We start from the raw sequence: 19,190 nt of genomic DNA on the forward strand, positions 1-19,190 counted from the left end.
CAAATCACCCCTCTAAAAATGCCTCTTTGGAACTACAGAGTTAGTGGGTAGGACACTCTGCCGGACCCCACCTACGTCGGGCGCGCTCTCACAATGCCGGGGCACCTCGCCGCTCCTGCGCGGGTTCTAGACTCCTCCCCTCAGGACGCTCATCCCCACCCTTCCCCGCTACTTCCGGCTCTCACCGAACGCCCTCAACGCGCTTGCGCCGTTTTGATAGGCTTCTCGAGTACAAGAAATCTGAGCGCTGCTTCCCAGGAACCGCCCCCGCCTCCTCTTCGCCCCGCCTACGCTTTACTTGTCCCTCCTGAAATCTCGCGAGGGTTGGTGAGCGTCCGTATTTTGCAGGCAACTAGCTTTCCCAGCTGCTGTAATTGCAGCTGCGGGAGAATTTGGAGCTGCTGTCGTCGGCGCGCCCCCCTCCCCCACTGAGGAGAGCCACCGCCTCTTCTCTCGCTCTCCTCATACACCTATCGCCGGGAGCGGCGGCAGCAACAGTCCCTGAACCCACCGGCGCCTCCTCAGGCGGCCGCACTGCTGGTCATTCCCTCAGTCCGGCAGCTGCCGGCGGCCCCCTGCCACTGTCCGGCTCCTCACTTCAGATCGTCTGCTCCCTCCTCATCCTCCCCCGGGACCCACCTCCCCACGGCCTCGCCGGGGTGGAGGACGACGAGGAGGAGACGAGAGTCACCCTCCCTCCAGGCGGCGCCGGCTCCCTCACCCGCGGGTGTGTCCTATAAATGGCGTCGGAAAGCGACACCGAGGAATTCTTTGATGCCCCTGAAGATGTGCACCTAGGGGGCGGCTACCCTGTAGGGTAAGTAACGGGAGCCATGGCCCACAAGCCGGGCGTCCCTGTCCCCCGGCTTCCCCTGTGCCTTCCCCCGTGCCTTCCCCCCTACACCCCTCCCAGGGCCCGCTGTGTCTGCCACCGCTGCTCCTCTCCGCCTCCCTCGGGCACTTAAGAGAGAGTCGGGGGAGGGCGATTGGCCACTTCGGGCAAACCCTCCTCTTTTCCCTGGTGAACGGCCCCAGGGGTTCCTTTCTTGTCTTGTCCAGCTTTCTGCGAGGTGGGACAGTTTACGAACCTGAGAGCCGGAGATTTGTATTTGTGGGGTTCAGAGCTTACTTTTGAAACATCCGTTTTAGCCTTGGGGGCCATAGTTTAAAGGAGCAGCAACAGGAGAAATTGCAGTGCCCAGTTTTTTTTTTTCTTTTGCCGCTAACTTACCTATTCGTTTCAGAGGTGGCTGTACCTCTCCCTATTTTGCCTTCTTCTCTTCGTTGCACAAAAAGGAGCGGAGCGCGGGGTGGGGGGGAAGATTGGGTGTTTACGTAGGAAAGTCCTCTACGTGATGTACTCTAGATCCACGGTGTTTTATTAAAATAGCACCTTGCCGTGAGGCAAAGGAAATCGAAGACAAGGTCCTTTGCCATTAGGGAGAATGCGGTCTTAAAAGGGTAGCCGGACATAAATGTGCACAACGGACTACAGAGATACAAACAAATGCTGAGTAATCTGTGGTTAGAAGGAGAGCCACAGCTTTGTGCTCTTTATCTAATTCTGCAAGATGTTTTAGTGGTGATTAATATGGGAGATTCTGAGTAGGAAGTAGAGTAGTTGGAATGCTTCGCTTGCCTGGGACTTCTACTTACCCACTCCTCCACTTTTCAAAGTTGGAATATGTTTAAAGCGATTTCACCGAACTCTTCTACTGGGCTTTTGTGGAACTAGAGGCAGTGAAATACAATTTTCATGCTATAAGAACTTGAAAATCGGTAAAATTTGTATGTTAATGTAAGTCACTAATATGGTTCCAGGAGTCAGCTGCCTTCAATTTGCAAGCTTACCCGTGGAAGAAATATCTTAATGCAAATAATGTTATCTGTACATTCTAGAAGTCGTTCTAAAACCTAATATGTATAATATATATAATATATACCTCAAAAGTTACAGCAACAAAATCAGAGAGAACTTTCTACGTTGGTAGATCGCTGATGAGTGTGTTTCCACCAACCTTCAAATCACTGTTATGGGATTTGGGGGCTGCAATGGCCAATCTTGAGATGGCATTGAATCTCCTTCAAGTTCAGTATATGAAACAAGTTCATAGCTAGATGTTAGAGGATAGAAAATTCACTTGGATTTCCAAGTACATTGGAGCCCCCTGAAATTAAATTTTGTCTTTGTGGTATTCCCTTTAAAGTAATGAACTGTCAATTCAGGTTAAATAAGAGACCTAATCCTTTAGTTGGTGTGTGTGTGTGTGTGTGTGTGTGTGTGTGTGTGGAGGGGGAAGGGAAATAACCGTCGACATGTATGATTTAATCAATTTAGAGCTATGTGAATATTGTTCCTTTTCAATGAATATAACAAATTTAAGTTTGAAGGACAGCTACATCAGGACCTGTGTAAATTGCCTAGTAGTCCAGTACCTGGCACAGAGAAAGAACTGCAATGTTCATTCCCTTCTCCTTACTTTCTTGGAATTAGCAAATTTAACTTCACACAGTGCTTACTTTGGGAGGAAGTATGCAGAACTTGGAGTTATTTAACGTATCCAAACCGAATGAGTCATTTTGATAGAATTGATAGAGTCACTTCTTCCCTCATGGGATAATATAGTTTCTCAAGCACTTTGATCCTTTGATATGCTAGGTTAAAAGTAAAAACATCTCTTGGGACCCAGCCTTCTGATTTTAACTCTAACCTGCCCATATATTGAGAGTGTTGAGCTCTGTGGATAAAACTGCTGTTAGTCTGTGAATTTTACAGCTCCATCCTGGGTTAGTGAGGGGATTTGGAAGAGAATTAGACTCATCTGGAGAATTGCATCTGAAAAGAACTAGCAGTACTGGGAGGACTGCACAAGGTTGGCATCATTAGCATTTCCTCTGTCCTCTGTGACAGTTTTTGTCATTTTGCATAAGGTGCTGTGAGGAGACTTGGCTGGGTAACTGACAACCTAGAAATGCAGTGAGAAATCTTGATTTGTGGAAACACATGGTATCACTAGATATCTGGTCATTAGGAATATCCTCTCTGCCTTGAGATACACTTGGAGTAGCACACCGTACAAACTCTAAGAGGTTAACAGACTGAGTTTGGGCACTTTAAGAAATGTTCCTTGCATTGCGCGTTCTAGAGTACACAGACCATTTCACCAAATTGTAGTAAACTGAGCAGACTGTTGAGAGTTATCTCGTGTTTTGTTAATCAGCAGAATCCAGATAAACAATCCATTTCCTAAAATTGATTTATTTCTTCTTTTCCCCCTCCGGTGGTGTCTTCAGCTTTGTTATTCTACTCTTTGAAAGCAAATTTAATAAGTTAAAAATAAGCCCAGTTGTTTATAGAAAGGCTTGATTCGAATGCACCCTACTATAACACAGTGGCAGATCATCTCCACTTGTACAGCTTTGCAGTGTACGTCACTTATAATGCTTTATTTTGATTGGTATTTTAAGTCAGGTTTCCTTATTCTTATCTCCATTTTAATGAGGAACCTTAGACTCAGAGAGGTTAATGAATTGGCCTAGGAGACACAGCTTATAAGTGAAAGCTGGGATTTGAAACCAGTTCTTCGGACTCCTACTCCAGTATTTTTTCTAGTACATCATAGCTGCCCCATACTGTGTGTGTGCTGTGTGTGTGTGTGTATGTGTGTGTGTGTGTGTGTGTGTGTGTGTTTGTTTATACAGGGTAACCTCCTGCAAGAGATGCTGGAGTAAAATGCTTTAGGACTAACTTGCTAAATTGAACTTATGCATATATTTAGAACTAGCAGCACAAACTTTTCAGTTCTCTTGGCTAGAAATTCCCACTTTTTCTTTCAAGAATGTGTATCTTGTTTTGTCAGATAGGAATGTTATAAGATCATAGCATGTTACAGCTGGAAGGGACATCTAGTTAAACTCCTTCACGTAAAATGTTGTGAAAGCCAAAGCCTGGAAAAAGTAAAGTGACTTGTCCAAGGTGCCACAGCAAACTAATGGCAAAGTTAGGACTAGAATCCAGATCAGTTTCACAGTCTAGAGTTCTTTTCTGCTATCATGCTGTCTTTTGATAAAGCAGGAAAGGGAGGAGGAAGTTTAGTATAGTAGAAAAAAGCCCTGGACTATGAGTCATTTCATTTCCTCATCTTTAATTCGAGGAGAGTTTAACAGACTGGATGGTATTTGGTACATGATTCAAGACCCGTAGATTTGAAATTAAATATTTACTGGGTAAATTATATATGAAATGAATGTTCCTGCTAATTTGTGTGGATTATACATACACATACTAAAGGCTGGCATTGAAACATGTTATAAAATTAAATGTGACATTTTGAGCATTCTTTATTTTTGTGTTGGCAACCAAAATATTTATATTTTGGCTATACTTGTAATCAGCTATACATATACATATATCCCCATATCTCTTCCCTCTTGCGTCTCCCTCCCTCCCACCTTCCCTATCCCACCCCTCTAGGTGGTCACAAAGCACCGAGCTGATCTCCCTGGAGTCACAGTATATTATTTTAGATTGGAGTAATGACAAAATCTTGATTTTTAAGTTATGAGAACTGAGATCAAGCTGCCCCAAAGAATTGTTTGGTCTGAAAAATAAAAACTTGCACAGCTGCCTTTGTTGAAAACTCAGCTTCTCACTTAGGCATCAGAAACATTTCTCTCTGAATTGAAAATTGATTCAAGTTTCAATTAAAAAGGCCCTGGAAGGAAGGATAGAATGGTAACCTTTTTAGAGTAGGAAGGGACAGGAGATCATTTAGCCCAGCCCTTCCATTTAACTGAAAGAGAAACCTAGGCTCAGACAGGGGAAGTGACACATCGCTGATTAGTGGCAAGCTCAGAACTAGAACCCAGGTCTCCTGATTCTTCATTTATACCGTGATGCCTTGTCTGCAGAAGGAGGGAAAGTGTTGCCAGGTATCCCTGCTGTAGGTTTCTGGCACTTACCCTGTTAGCGGGACTCCTAAGATGGTCAACTGCTATCTACCATGATTCTGTTTCTTTCATGCCTTGCTGTCAGAGGACATGGACTGTTCTAGGATCCTAACTTTTGTCCACTAATTTTCTCCAAGTCAGGATGAAAAACGGTGACAGAATAGCTAATCTAAGAACAGGGATGGTTATTTGTTTTGTTTTGTTAGTGTCAGTCACAGTATATTATTTATTTATTTATTTATTTTAACATCTTTATTGGAGTATAATTGCTTTACAATGGTGTGTTAGTTTCTGCTTTATAACAAAGTGAATCAGCTATACATATACATATGCCCCCATATCTCTTCCCTCTTGCGTCTCCCTCCCTCCCACCCTCCCTATCCCACCCCTCTAGGTGGTCACAAAGCACCGAGCTGATCTCCCTGGAGTCACAGTATATTATTTTAGATTGGAGTAATGACAAAATCTTGATTTTTAAGTTATGAGAACTGAGATCAAACTGCCCCAAAGAATTGTTTGGTCTGAAAAATAAAAACTTGCATAGCTGCCTTTGTTGAAAACTCAGCTTCTCACTTAGGCATCAGAAACATTTCTCTCTGAATTGAAAATTGATTCAAGTTTCAATTTAAAAGGTATTTGTGTGCTATGGGTTACTTAAGGAAAGAGTCCTTAAAAATGGCTGTTCATGGGTTAGCATTTAAGCATAAATTGTATTTAATCATGGATTATATTTGATTGCTATTGGCTTTGTGGATTATAGAAATATATTTCCATATGCTGTTTTATCACATCCATGTAGCATCATATAGAAGTGGGGGAAAACCTTCTGCATATTAATTAGTAAATTCAAGCTCTAAATTTAGTGGCCTCAAACTGTCAGTTTGGTGACCCATTGAGGTGGGACAGTCCAAACCAGTACTGCAATTTGGGGGCTCAATTTGAATCTGTACAAACTCCTGTAAACTGAAAACTTTATTCTGTTCTTTTGATCACCTACTTCATAAAATAGGGTAGATAAAATTTGATCTTTAAAAATGTTAAAAACCTAACAGTTTTAGGATGTTGACCATTCAGTGGTGATCCTACAGAACAAAAAATAACTTCTAATTGTTGATATTTGAGACTTGTGTAACCTTTACATTACATGACAATCCATGTGTTCTCTTTAGTTCATTGTTTTGATTTTGACAAAGTCAGGTGAATTTGCCGGGCAGGCACCTTGAAGAGGCTGTTTGTTTCCTCCTCACACTCTGCCTGCAGTTCTGGTATTTACTTCCTGGGGTATGGAGGAAAGGAGTAGTGGTGGTGGTGGTGGTGGTGGTGGTGGAGGAGGTGGTGGAGGAGGTGATGGAGATGGAGTAGGTGGTGAAAGTAGCCCCAGCAGCCAAGATAGAGAGACCAGGTTCTAAGGCTGCTTCTGGGGCATGGGTAAGTGAGACCAGACAAATCATACTATTTAGCATTGTTTTAGGTACATGCCTACACAGTGAATTAAACAACCCTTTCTGTACGAGATTAATAGCCTATAAGAATTACCTCAAACAAAATCTAAAGTAATAAAAATTGTAGGTATTTAACCTGAATTGATAATTAACCTACATTTGTTTTCTACCTAGAGCTAAGCTAATTTCTACAAACTTTCACAAGGTTTATTCCTCCCTAGCTGTCAGATATTATTCTGCTAACAGGCTAAACCTTTAATTGGGTGCTTTTCTTACTCTTCCAAGCGGAACCTTATCTATTCTCTTATTTCAAACTGAGCAGTCTTTGTGTTAGTCTGTCATCTCGCGATTCAAGATGGTGGAAAAAGCACATAAGACATAACGTGGGCCTCATACCTGATGGCAACCCCAATGTTTTTCCCCAGTCAGTATACAAATTTATCTTGGTTACTATAGCAACCAACCTATCAGTTATTCTTCTAGCTCTTTTGCCTTCTCAGATACTAGGATTACCATATAATCAGGTTCTGCTAAAGCTCTTCAGGTCTTAGCATTTTATTACCAGCCGCAGCTGTCTGGCAGTTTACAGCTTGGCATTCCATTAGTGTCAGTCGGATTTAAGTCCACAAAACCTTTTTGCCTCCAAACATTTTAAACATACAGAATTTAACAGGAACATGTTTAGGCAACATTTTTCTCATACTAATTTTCTCAGTTCCATTGTTAGTCATTGTCTTGAAGATTGAATGCATTACATCACTGGCATCCAGTGGCCATCCATTTGTCATATCAGCTAGAATAAACTTCAAGATCAAGAGTGACCATTTAAGAAATATATGCAAATGTGAAGTGACTTAAAAGTACCTTGATTCATCAGCAACTACCAAATAAATAATCTGGCCTCTAACAAAAATGATTTCTGTAGGTTGTAGAAAGAATGTTTGGACCTTTCATTCTAATTTGAGAAAACAGTTTAGAAATTTAATAGGAAAGGTTATCTTTCTTTTGCAGCCTTTGAATAAACGGGAAAAGAAAGGTAAAGACTGCATAGTTGTATGGGTCTTTATTATGTCCTTCTATTTTTTTATCTCTTAAAAACCTCAGAATTCAAACAACTAAAATAGTTTTAAGTTATAAATATGTTTGTTTTGCTAAAAATAAGGATGTTGAAGAAATATTTAGGATATATAAACTGGTAGTTTATATATTAATGTTTGTGTTAATGTTTGTTTTTGGTGCTCATGCTTGTTAAATTGTATGGTATAGTAATAACTTCTAAATATGCATAATTAATCTCAGTTTAACTGAGGTGGTTAATCTTTTAGTGATTTAGCCAATATTGGTATCCGTTTCTGTACACAACTATAACGTAAGTAATTTTTACAGCTACTGCTTTGGGCAGCACAGATCTAGAATGTTCTGTCACCACAGGACGTTCTCTTGGGGAGTGCTGCTGATGCCTCCTGGTGGGGGCGGCTGGAGAGATGCGGGTTGGGCTATGTTGGCTATCCTAGTCTAAAAGGCAGGCAAAAAGATATTGGAACCGCTCTCTACATTTTATGCCATGTTTCGCCAGGAACTCAGTCTGTTTTGTTTTACCAAACCTCGAGCTGGAGCACATGGTTCGGGCAAGGATAGTTCTTACATATTTGTAAATTGATTTATAGAAGTCTTAAAAGACATAAAAAATGAAACCACATTTGGTTAAGCATTTAAAAAAATAAATATCAAAGTAGAATTCTCTTAAAATATTGTGTGTACTTTTCAAAAAGTGTTTGTCCTTCTGAATTAGAATATTATGTAGTGAGCTTGTAAGGTTGTGAAATGATTAAATTAAAATTTCCTCGCTTGAATTTTTATTTAAATCATATTCGAACGGTTTCATTTTAATATTAGTTTATCCTATTCGGAACTCTGGTTACCAAATTCTGATGATGCCCCAAGGAGAACTTTATTTTCATTGCATAAATAGGCTTAAGAGCAGAAAAGGTTTTACTTTATCCACAGGATCCTAATCCTTAAAATTTTTAAAAAGAGGGGGAGGGGAGGATAAAATTTTTTTCACAAAGGGCCAAGGATGAAGCATAAAAGTTTTGGAAACTACTGACAGAAAACTTTAACAATGTTTTCCAGTAGGCAGCCTGTACAGAGCAAGCCATACGTGTTTAAAACCTACTTGACCACTCACTACTAGTTGTAATAGACTATTCCAGTACAGACTCATTGAACCATGGGCATTCTTATGAACCACAGGTCAAGCTCTCTAGAGGACCAATAAATAGAATATAGAGCTGTATTCAAACCCACTTTCTCAGAAGCAGGCATCCTGGTTACTAAGTAGGCTCAAGAGAAGAGGTAGGAGTGTTCTTTCTGGCATTGCTCTTGAACTGGAAAGACTAGCCATGGATGAACTTAATATCCATATTCCTCTTTTAAATTTGTTTCTGCAAATCTTTATTTAAATTGGGAGACTGAGGAAATTATCTTTCTAGTTATTAGCAGTACTATTAACAATTTGTGTGGTTTTTAAAAAAATCATTATTTTAAAATATACCTATCTACCCAAATGGCAGGTGGTTCGAAGGTTTCCTCCTGACCCCAATTCCACCCCATTCACCCCCAGCTTTCTCCTTCCTAGCTTACCTCAAGGACATTAGTACAGAGATTCCCCAGCATAATGACTTGCTGTTCCTTACAACTGAGAAGGAACAGTGATGGATGAAATATAATGAATGGGTGGGTCTTTGGGAAGGAATAAGGGAAAGATTGGTTAAATTGGATATAGCGGATGCATTGGTAAGTGGGAGGTTAAATTGGATATAGCGGATGCATTGGTAAGTGGGATTGGTTAGTGTCACAGGTGGGGTAGGTCATTGGATTAGCAGAAGATAGGTGAGCGGAATGAATAGGTAGTTTGATAAAACTAGTACCTTTGTGAGTGAAAGTGAGTGGGTTTGTCAATATTTTGCAATTGGTATTTTATCTTTATTGGATTGGCTTTAGAGATTAAGGCTAATGACTGAAATCAGTCTTTTTTCCTTTAAGTGAAAAACTTTACTATGCCTATTTTTATCCCAGGTCATAGCTCCTGGTTGACTTTTAACCTTTGCCTTACTTCCCAGCGTAGAGGAGATGTCTGCAGTCGATATGTAGCAGCTACAAAAGGTTTACGTGGCGATAGGATGCTCTATGGTGTTCCACTTCTCTTCACAATTTCTTCTACTTTTGAACTTCCTGGTTCTCTCAAATCTTCACTCCCTTCCCCCATCCCTATACAGTTCCTATAAGAGTGAAGGGAAGAAATGGAGGGGGCTGAGACAAGGACAGTGGTTTGGATTTATGGGACCTTTATAACTTGGGGACATCCTGTACTCAGTAAATATTAAGTGTTAACAGTGAAGCTTTGGGAGGTGTTGCCAGTTATCCTGCAGTCATATCAATTCCTTGTTACCAACTTTCTTTTTTCCAGGAATGAATGTATTCCCAATAAGAAAGAAACAATATAGTACTGCATGTTGTTAAACATGCAAAGAATGGTAATGCCATACTCTCAATTAATGTTGGGCATTCATTTTCAAAGTACTTTTATTTACATTATCTCTTCTGATTTATCCTGCAATTCTGTAAGATAAGAATTTTTTTGAGCTAGGTAGGGCAGTTAGGCTAATTTTGCAAATTAAAAAACAGCTCAGCATAAATGGGGATCAGCCAGCAAAAGTGGAATTCCACTAATTTGTGGTAATTAGATGATGGTTTTGAATGGAGATGTAAAACATTAGGTTCCTCCCACTTTACTTTTCTAAACTATAAACATTTTTCGATGTTATATTTTAAATGTGAATTATTAGAATGATGAGGCTGACTCTCCTGCCATTTGGGTATGTATAATTCATTGTTGAAAACAACAAAAAGCAGTATTTTTTATGCTTTTCTTTTTAAGCTTTGATGGAATTGATTATGGTACGGTAGCTAGGTCAGAAAATGACCTTGCTACTGAAAGAGCTGGAATCCCAGACACTGCTAACTCCATTTCAAAGGGTATGTTCTTTGTTCCTAAGGGAAAACCCCTCAAGATGTGAGACACTGCTGATTTGGGCTTCTGTGCCTCATCAAAAAGTCTTGAGCACAGATTGTTTTTTTCTGTAATTGTTTTGTAGATTGTTGTCAGTTGTTTAGTTACGCCACATTTTTTTTCCTTTCTTTTTTTTTTTTTTGCTGTATAACTCTGATTCATATTTTTGGCTACAAGCCACTAATTGGAAACACAATGTTTCTTTATTTTTTTTCCCTTCCCCTTCAAAGGTATTTTCTAGCAGTCACAATGAATGCATGTGGTAGTTTTTAATATTTTCCAGCTAATCAGACCTCTTTTGGCTATCAAATTAATGGGAAAAATACATTCCTAGTAGCTAATTAGAAAAATTACATTCTCAGTAATTACTATTTAAGATGTAAATAAGGATGAATAATCTCTTTAATAATAAACTTGGCCTACAGATTGTTTTATGTAGGTAAGCATTCTGGGTAATCTGAGATTTTTCTAGAATATTTATGAAGTTTTTAATATATGTTAAAGAATGCAGAAGTAGAAATTCAGATACATAAAGCATAGAAGTAGAATTTATAACCTAAAGTGCTTAATTACTGAAATATGTCCAGTTTTCTATTATTCATGATATTGAGGGAGAACATGAATAATTAAATGTTACCAGTTACACCAAAACCTCAGTTCAGTCATTAGTTTACAACTTCCTTTCCCATCAAACCTTTTATCAGAGATAACAGTAATTTTTTTTCTGTAATTTAAAAAACAAAATAAATGGTTTAGTTTGAATTTTTGTTCCTCTGCCCATCTTTGGTGATAAGTAGTGAACTCAAAAGGAGAAAAGCAAAGAATCTCAAAGTCTGAATAATCAGTTCATTGATAATAGAATTGATTTATTTAGATTTTTTAAAAAGGGGGGTTGTGACAGGTTCTCCCTTGGTGGCGCAGTGGTTAAGAACCTACCTGCCTACACATGGGACACGGGTTCAATCCCTGGTCCAGAAAGATCCCACATGCCGTGGAGCAGCTAAGCCCGTGCGCCACAACTACTGAGCCTGCACTCTAGAGCCCCTGAGTCACAACTACTGAAGCCAGCGCGGGCGCTGCAACTACTGAGCCCACACGCTGCAACTGCTGAATCCCGCACGCTCTAGGGCCTGTGTGCTGCAACTACTGAAGCCCACGTGCCTAGAGCCCATGCTCCGCATCAAGAGAAGCCACCGCAATGAGAAGCCCGTGTACCACAATGAAGAGTAGCCCCTGCTCGCCACAACTAGAGAGAGTCCATCCACAGGCAGCAACAAAGATCCAACGCAGCCAAAAATAAATAAATAAAAATGTAAAAAAAGGTTAGTACACCATTGGATGTTTTAGATAACTTACAAAATCATATTAGCACGTTAACTTGATAAAGCTTCTGTAAAGTGGCCTGTAGCTCAACATCTTGTTTACTTTTTAAAAAGTAAGTTACAAAGTGATTTAGCGTAATTGCATTAGTATTGACTTTTCCAGACAGTCATAAATTTAGTTATCTGTTTCTGTTGCGATTTTACTAGAAATTATTTTAAATCATTAATAGATGTGACTTTCATCTAACCCACTTTGACAAATTGAGACATTGTGATATAGCTGCCCTACCCTGGAGTTACTGCTTGAATGTGGGTATTTATTGAATGATTGTAAACGTGCAGGGTAGAATGTTTTTAGTTTAGAATTCTTGAGTAGGCCCAGGGAGCTGATATATTTTTCTGTTTATTTTGTCAATAAATAGATTATCAAGCTATTCTTTCAGGAATATGGCATAAAACTACATGAATTACATAAATCAGTTTGGAAATATCAGCTTGTCATTTTAGACAGATAAAGCTGCTTAAGTTCTACTTTAAGTTTGTAATTACTTTCTATATGAATAGAATTATATTTCATTATAAAGTTTCCTTTGATTTCATTATAGATCACTTAAAAAGGTTGCCACAAAACCTATATTCAGAAAACATAGAGCCATTGTGCCAAATTTTCTCTCCATCTATTTCTATTAATATCAATGGTAAAATAGTCATTAGGTATTTTAGACATATTCTGCTTCTTGGCTTTCATAGTATTTAAAACCTAAAATGGCCTTTCAAAGGATAATAAAAGTAGTAATTCACATCTTGAGGATTCAGTTAATTCCCTATTAGATAACTGTCATAACTATATTCTCCATTTTTTGTTAATCTTGTTAATAAACCAGTATTGCCATGTATCAAGGGAAACCCCCTTCTGTGGGGGGTTTTATGCTTAGCATGTAATCTAGTAAAACTTGCCATAACAACGTAATTAATTAATAAATACATTCATTAATGATATATACGCATCAGTGTATACATTTTAATTCCAGTGAACAATGCTGCATACCAAATTTTTAAATATTATGCACTTAGAGCAAGATTTAAAAAATAAAACGGTATCTTATTCTCTAAATTTGAACTGTTCTTAATTTTTCTTCAACCTGAGGTTTGGTTCTGTTTTTGATTTTTGCTTTGTTTTTGTTGTTTTCCTGCCTGGCCTAAGTGAGGGAAGAAATCCTCATGTCAGTGTTTTGTGAGCACCAGAACCTTTCTGATTACTAGTTTAGACTTAGCACTTTTGTGTTGGTCTTAGTTTGCCATCAGATCTTCCTATTTCAGTTTGCTGGGCTTTAGAAATCAAAACCCTTTAATTACCTGCTTATTTTAATGACTAGCTAGGGCCTTATCTGCGCTCACCTCCTGTTCACCTCAAGGACCTTAGAATCCCAAACCTTTGTACAGGCAAGCTGTTCTTTGCTCTGCTTGATTTAGTTTGTTGATGTACTGCTTAAACTTATCTTACTTTTATAGTTTCCTGATGGCAAAGGCAAAAAGAGGTGGATAAAAACAAAATCAAGCTATAGGACAATTCTCTGTTAAACCCTTGGTAGTCACCTTTTATAAGAAAAATGATTGCCAAGCCACCAGCTTTATTCCAGCCGACTCACTCTATACTTCCTCCTTCCATGTCATTACTCTTTTTTACCTCCTTAGGAGTCTGTCAGGAATTTTGCAACCTGACAAGAGGCTTCTTCAGAGCCAACCATCTTTTTTTCCTCAGAACCTAAAATGTGAGTCCTCTTACTGACAAAAAAAAGAAAAGAAGACCTTGTTAGTCCATTTTTCTGTGTGTTGCCCAATTGTTTTGGTATATTCTTTTCGCCCAGTATAATGAGTAGTCTGGAAATGGAAATGTTAAATGTGAGATCACTCTTATATTTTGTGTAGTGGATCTTTGCGTTCCTAGTTGTTTAGTTGACTATGAAGCAGGTGGCAAATGTAGGTTTAGTCTGCACATTCCTTCCACCCTGTTCTCAGAAGGCTTACAGGTTGTGTTTGTTTGTTTTTCAGGTAACCCTCAGGTAAGAGGTAAGAGAAACACCAAACCCAAAAGACAGAAGGATCTGTCTATAGCTAAAGGGTGAGAAACTAGAGGTAGGATGGCTTATGGGATCTGACTCTTTGAAACTACAGAAATCAGTGTTCTTTTTTAAAGTAGACTTAAGCACTGATTACCCTAAAGCCATAGTGCATGAGTGATGAAGATGGAAAAGATGATTAAATGATTGCCTGGAGAGAAACCACTCGCTGAAGCTCTGAAAAACCAAGTTATACTATTACGGTAGTCAGCCATGTTTATACCTGATTTCAAAATGTGGGTTTTGCAGTAAGACAGGCAAGGGAATGCAACTGGCTTCTATTTGGGGAATCTAATCTGTACGGGTTCTTAATACACACTTGTATTGACTGCCATTCAAATTGAGGAGCCATTAGTGCTTCAGGTTGTGGGAGGATGTTGAGACAATTGAAAAGCAAGTTCTACCTCATATTGTAGAAAGCTCATCAGTTTTTTTGATTGAAAAAGAAATAATGTATCTGAAATATTTCTGATATCCCTTTTATAAAGTGAAGTGTCCTAAAATGACTTTGTAAATACAGTAACCAAATCCATTTTTAATGACAATGTAATTTTAATTGATATTTATCCAGAAAGTTGGCTATTGATCTTTCTTTGACCTATATAGGTTAACTTCATTTTTAACACGAAGACAAATGATGTAAACATTTTTATAAATAATGGTTATAAGTCAGTTTACATATCTAGAGATTTATCAGTTTGTTACAGTAGCCATCTTGTTTTTGTTTTTTTGAGGGGTTCAATCTAAGCCAAAATAATGAAGCTGTTAATAGACCTTACTACTCTGTTTCACTGAGTGTTTTTGAAAAGTATACATAATAGCATATATACAGTATTTGCATTTGGGCATATCCACTGAATGCATTGCCTGGAAAAGCTTTGACTAAATTCACCCATGTGCAGTTTTTTTCCCCAGTCAGTGAATGCTGTTGAATACTTAGATTAATATTTATACAATGACATTGGCCATACAATTCCTCCCACTTTGTCCCTTTATCACACACGAGCAGATCATAGAATTAATTGTCCACCTAATTATTTTAGGGGTAGGGTAGAGTTGCCAGATAAAATACAGGACTCCCAGTTAAATCCCAATTTCAGATAAACATACTAAAAATAGATTTGTTGTTTATCTGAAATTGGAATTTAACTGAGCAGCCTATATTTATGTTTGCTAAATCTGGCAACCCTAGGTGGGGGAGAAGCAAAAGGAGACTAGTAGGTATGGGCACAGTTGTGAGACTTAAATACAACTGAGTATGCAGTGACAAGGATCGCCTTTTACTCTGACGGGAATCCTGAGATTTTTGAGTGCAATGTTAATTTTAAGAGTCCAACTCTTTTTTTCTTTGTAAGTGCATTCCTGAAAACAAAGCTCAGAAATAACAAAACTTAACAATATATTGTTTAGAGATACATGGCATTTTAAAAATAAAAAAGTAAGGGAACAATAAGTCAAATCTGGGCTAGTGGTTCCCTCTAAGGCAAAAGCAGCAGAATAGGGCAGACAGTAGCTGCCCTGGTCTTGATGCTCTTCTCATTCTCAGGTGACCTAGTGAGTCACAGTTCATTTTATTTGTTGTGCTTCATAATTACATGTATATGCTACATTATACTCTTGTACATATCAAATATACAATAACAGTTTAAAAGTTAAAACATAGGCTTCAGTAAGAATATTAGCCTATATGCAAAGTTTCACTGCTTGTACTTTCCAAAATAAATCCAAAAGGTAAAGAGACGTTCATTTCTCTCTTCTCTGGGTTAGCCATCCTTAGTTCTTTATATCATTCTACTCAGTTTCTGGAACATTCACCAAATTGGTTTCTGTCTTTTGGATATGTTCTGTTTTTTCAGTGTTTCTTTTAAAATGTATCCCAATGATACACGATATTCTAAAGCGTGCTCTTATCTATCAGTGGGAAGTAGAGTAGAATTTACCACTCCCCTTGCCCTGGACATAATAGTTCTGTTAATTCAGCCTAAGATCACACTAGCTCTTTCAGTAGTCATATCACAGCCTTTACTCTGTCTGAGCAATCAACAAAAATACCTAAATGTTTTCACATGATTTGCTAAGTCATATCTCCCCAATCATGCATTTTACATTTATCCCTATTACATTACATTCTGTTAAGATTTGGCCCATCCTTCTAACTTGTTGAAATATTTTTGGATACTGTCAGCCAGTATATTCCTTATCCCTCCAACTTTGTGCCAACTGTAAATTTGGTAGATATACCATCAGTTTCCTTATTCAAGACATTCGAATGTCAAGTGGGACAGAACATCACGTAGGATAGAGTACAATAAAAATTATTTAATATTTCCTTATGGTTTTTCATTGATCCATTAATCACACCTTGAGTAATGTTCAGCCAGTTACAAACCCACCTAAGTGTATTCTAGCCTACATTTCTTTGTTGTCTAAAAGGATATCACGAGAGAATTATAAAATTTAGTGCTTAAATCCAGATTTTTCTGTGTGTGTACAGTATTCCCTTTATATTCTAGGCCAGTAACCCTATCAAAAAAGGAAATTAGGTTAATCTTGCATGTTTGGCTTTCTGTGAGTGCTTACTGACTCTTAAATGAGTATCTTTTCCCCACGCCTAGGGCCCTTAAACCATTTCACAATGTGTTTAAGAATTTTGCTTGACATTGACATCAAGTGAATCTGTTTATAGTTTGTAGCATCTACCTACTTTCCAGTGTTGACTACCAGAGTTTTCCTTAACATCCTCTTCCCTCTCTCTGATTCTTCAGAGGTTTTAGCGATTGAACTCTATAAGTTCTCAGAGTATGCTGGGATATAATTTGGGACAGGAGAACTGAAATCATTTACAGTAGCTAGGTACTTTTATCTCCTTGAATGCTCTGGGATTCAATTTCCTCATTCTGTAATTTGTTTTTCCCTTTCTGGTTTAACTATCAGTAATCATAATTGGAAAAAAAAAGAATTGATGCAGGCTTTTACTTTATATTATTCATCCACATATAGGCCGACTGCAGTTTCTTTTTGTTGTTCTGAATATAAATTAAAATAATGAAAAACTCTGTCTCTGGTATTTTTTTAAATCCTCGCACATTTTGAGCACCAGTCTTTTCTGATACTGTTCTTATAGGTTTTTGTACTTTTCCTTGGATATGTGCCCATTCCATCCCTCCAATCTCTTCTGCATGTTCTCCTTTAAAATACTTCTTTTGACATGTCACCATGGAGATGCAATCAACGAAATTCAGACAATGAGAAATTCTACGGGATGAACAACCTAGTGTCTTTGTTTAAGACTTTTTTTTAAGAGCAGTTTTAGGTTCACAGCAAAATTGAGAGGAAGGTACAGAGATTTCCCATATACCCCTTCCCCACACACATGTATAGCCTCCCCCATTATCAACATCCCCCACCAGAGTGATACATTTGTTACAATTGATGAACCTACATTGACACATCCATAATCACCCAAAGTCCATAGTTTACCTTAGGGTTCACTTTTGGTGTTGTAGATTCTATGGTTTTGGACAACTGCCTAATGGCATGTATCCATCATTATAGTATCATACACAATAGTTTCACTGCCCTAAAAAATCCCCTTCAGAATGAACAGCCTAGTTCCTCAATACATGAGCTGCAAGAAATAAAAAAAATGAAACCTACTGATTGAAAGAGACATATCAACTGATTATAGCACATGGACCTTATTTGGATATTGATTGAAATGGACCAACTGTAAAAAAAAAATTGAGACAATCTGGGAAATATTAATGTTGACTGTGTATAATAGGGAATTGTTAAATTTGATAATAGTGTTGTGGTTATGTTTTAGATATGTACTGAAATTTTTATGGGTAAAAATGAAATAGTTCCTGAGATTTGCTTCAAAATAATCTGGCAGGGGAGTGGAGGGAGGGATATTGATATTGATCACTATTGACCATGGTCAACATGTTGTGCATGTGGGTTCATAATATTATTCTCCCAATTTTGTACATGTTTGAAATAGCCATAATTAAAAGTTAGAAAAAGTCCCCCAAAATATTTTTTATGGTCACATACATTGTTACTAGCAGATTCAGAACTAAAACTCAGGTCTCCTGATTCCAGCTCATGTTCTTTTACTATGTAGCTAAACTTACAGCCCTTCTACTTCGAGATTGGTGTCATGGTGCCCTTTCAGTCTTTGGGACCCCCTCCCCAAGCCTTCCCTGGGGAATTTGTGGTGGCACTCCTAGATAAGTAAGGCTTTAATAAATGGCCAGTTTCATTTGACCGGCTACCTACCCATGTGAAACCAGGAAAGAATATTAGACTTATTAGGGTAAATTGACAGGCTGCATGTGTTGTTAGAATCAGCAAAGAGACTTGGGTCCTATGCCTAATTATTATTAGGCCCTTGATCTTCACATAAGCTCTAGGAGATCAGTGCCCATGTCTGCTTTGTTCACTACTTTACACCCAGTGCCTAGCACGGTGCTGGTACGAGGTAAGCAGTAAGTAAATGTTGAATGAATGGATTAATTTAACCTTCTTTGGCCTTATTTTCCTCACATGTAAAATGAGATAGTTGGTCTAAATGATTCTTACTTCCTTCAAACATGAAAAAAATACATATTCCCTTCCTACTGAGTTTTTAAAAATCCTTTTAGGACTTTGTAAAGAATTACTGTAAATTTCTTTTTAACACTAGGTAACATCATTATGTAGAATGCTCACTTCTAACACCCGTGACAGAAAACCCACAGTTATGTTGCATCAAAACCTCTTAAAAATAGCCTACTGCTATGCATCTTCTTTTGGATTGATTTTATTTCTATTGAGTAAATGAATACTGTTCTCAACATTACTAAATTAGAGAGTCAGGTTTAGCAAGTTCCAAACTCAAGCTAAGAGGGTTATTAATAAAATGTTGCATCGCTTGCATATTTTTACCTTTCACTGAAATTGTATTGAATGCAGTATTATTATGTCAGAGTTTATAAAGGATTTGACATTTTGCTTCCTCCAGAAACTTAGTGAGCAACTTTTGGATAAGCTGTAATTATTGTCATCAGATCCAAATCCCAGTGATTAGCACCTACCTTTGGAAGTAATGACCTTATTATTCTAATGAAATTTTACCTTAGGTGTCTGAAAGTTATCACACTGGATCAGGTCAGAGTTTATAAAAGAAAAAATAATTCCTATACTGCCCTGCAAAGTGACCAGAGCAATGTTTTGATGCCATGTAACATTTTAAAAATAATGAATGTTGTGTAGATACTAAAGTGCATTGGTACTGAACACA

At 38.2% G+C, this 19,190-nt stretch overlaps 1 protein-coding gene across 3 annotated transcripts in view; it reads left to right on the plus strand.

The window, feature by feature from the left end:
- Positions 1–740: 740 nt before the first annotated feature.
- Positions 741–19,190, plus strand: part of WDR44 (WD repeat domain 44) — a gene marked incomplete at both ends in the record, with an annotated part of 82,835 nt that continues 64,385 nt past the window's right edge. For all 3 annotated transcript variants that reach the window (XM_079727360.1, XM_079727361.1, XM_079727362.1), the window contains one exon: positions 741–817. In XM_079727360.1, the coding sequence (XP_079583486.1) occupies positions 741–817 (77 nt within the window). The remainder of the gene's footprint in view (positions 818–19,190) is intronic.

The sequence above is a fragment of the Hyperoodon ampullatus genome (assembly GCF_949752795.1).
Source record: "Hyperoodon ampullatus genome assembly, chromosome: X".
Taxonomy (NCBI): domain Eukaryota; kingdom Metazoa; phylum Chordata; class Mammalia; order Artiodactyla; family Ziphiidae; genus Hyperoodon; species Hyperoodon ampullatus.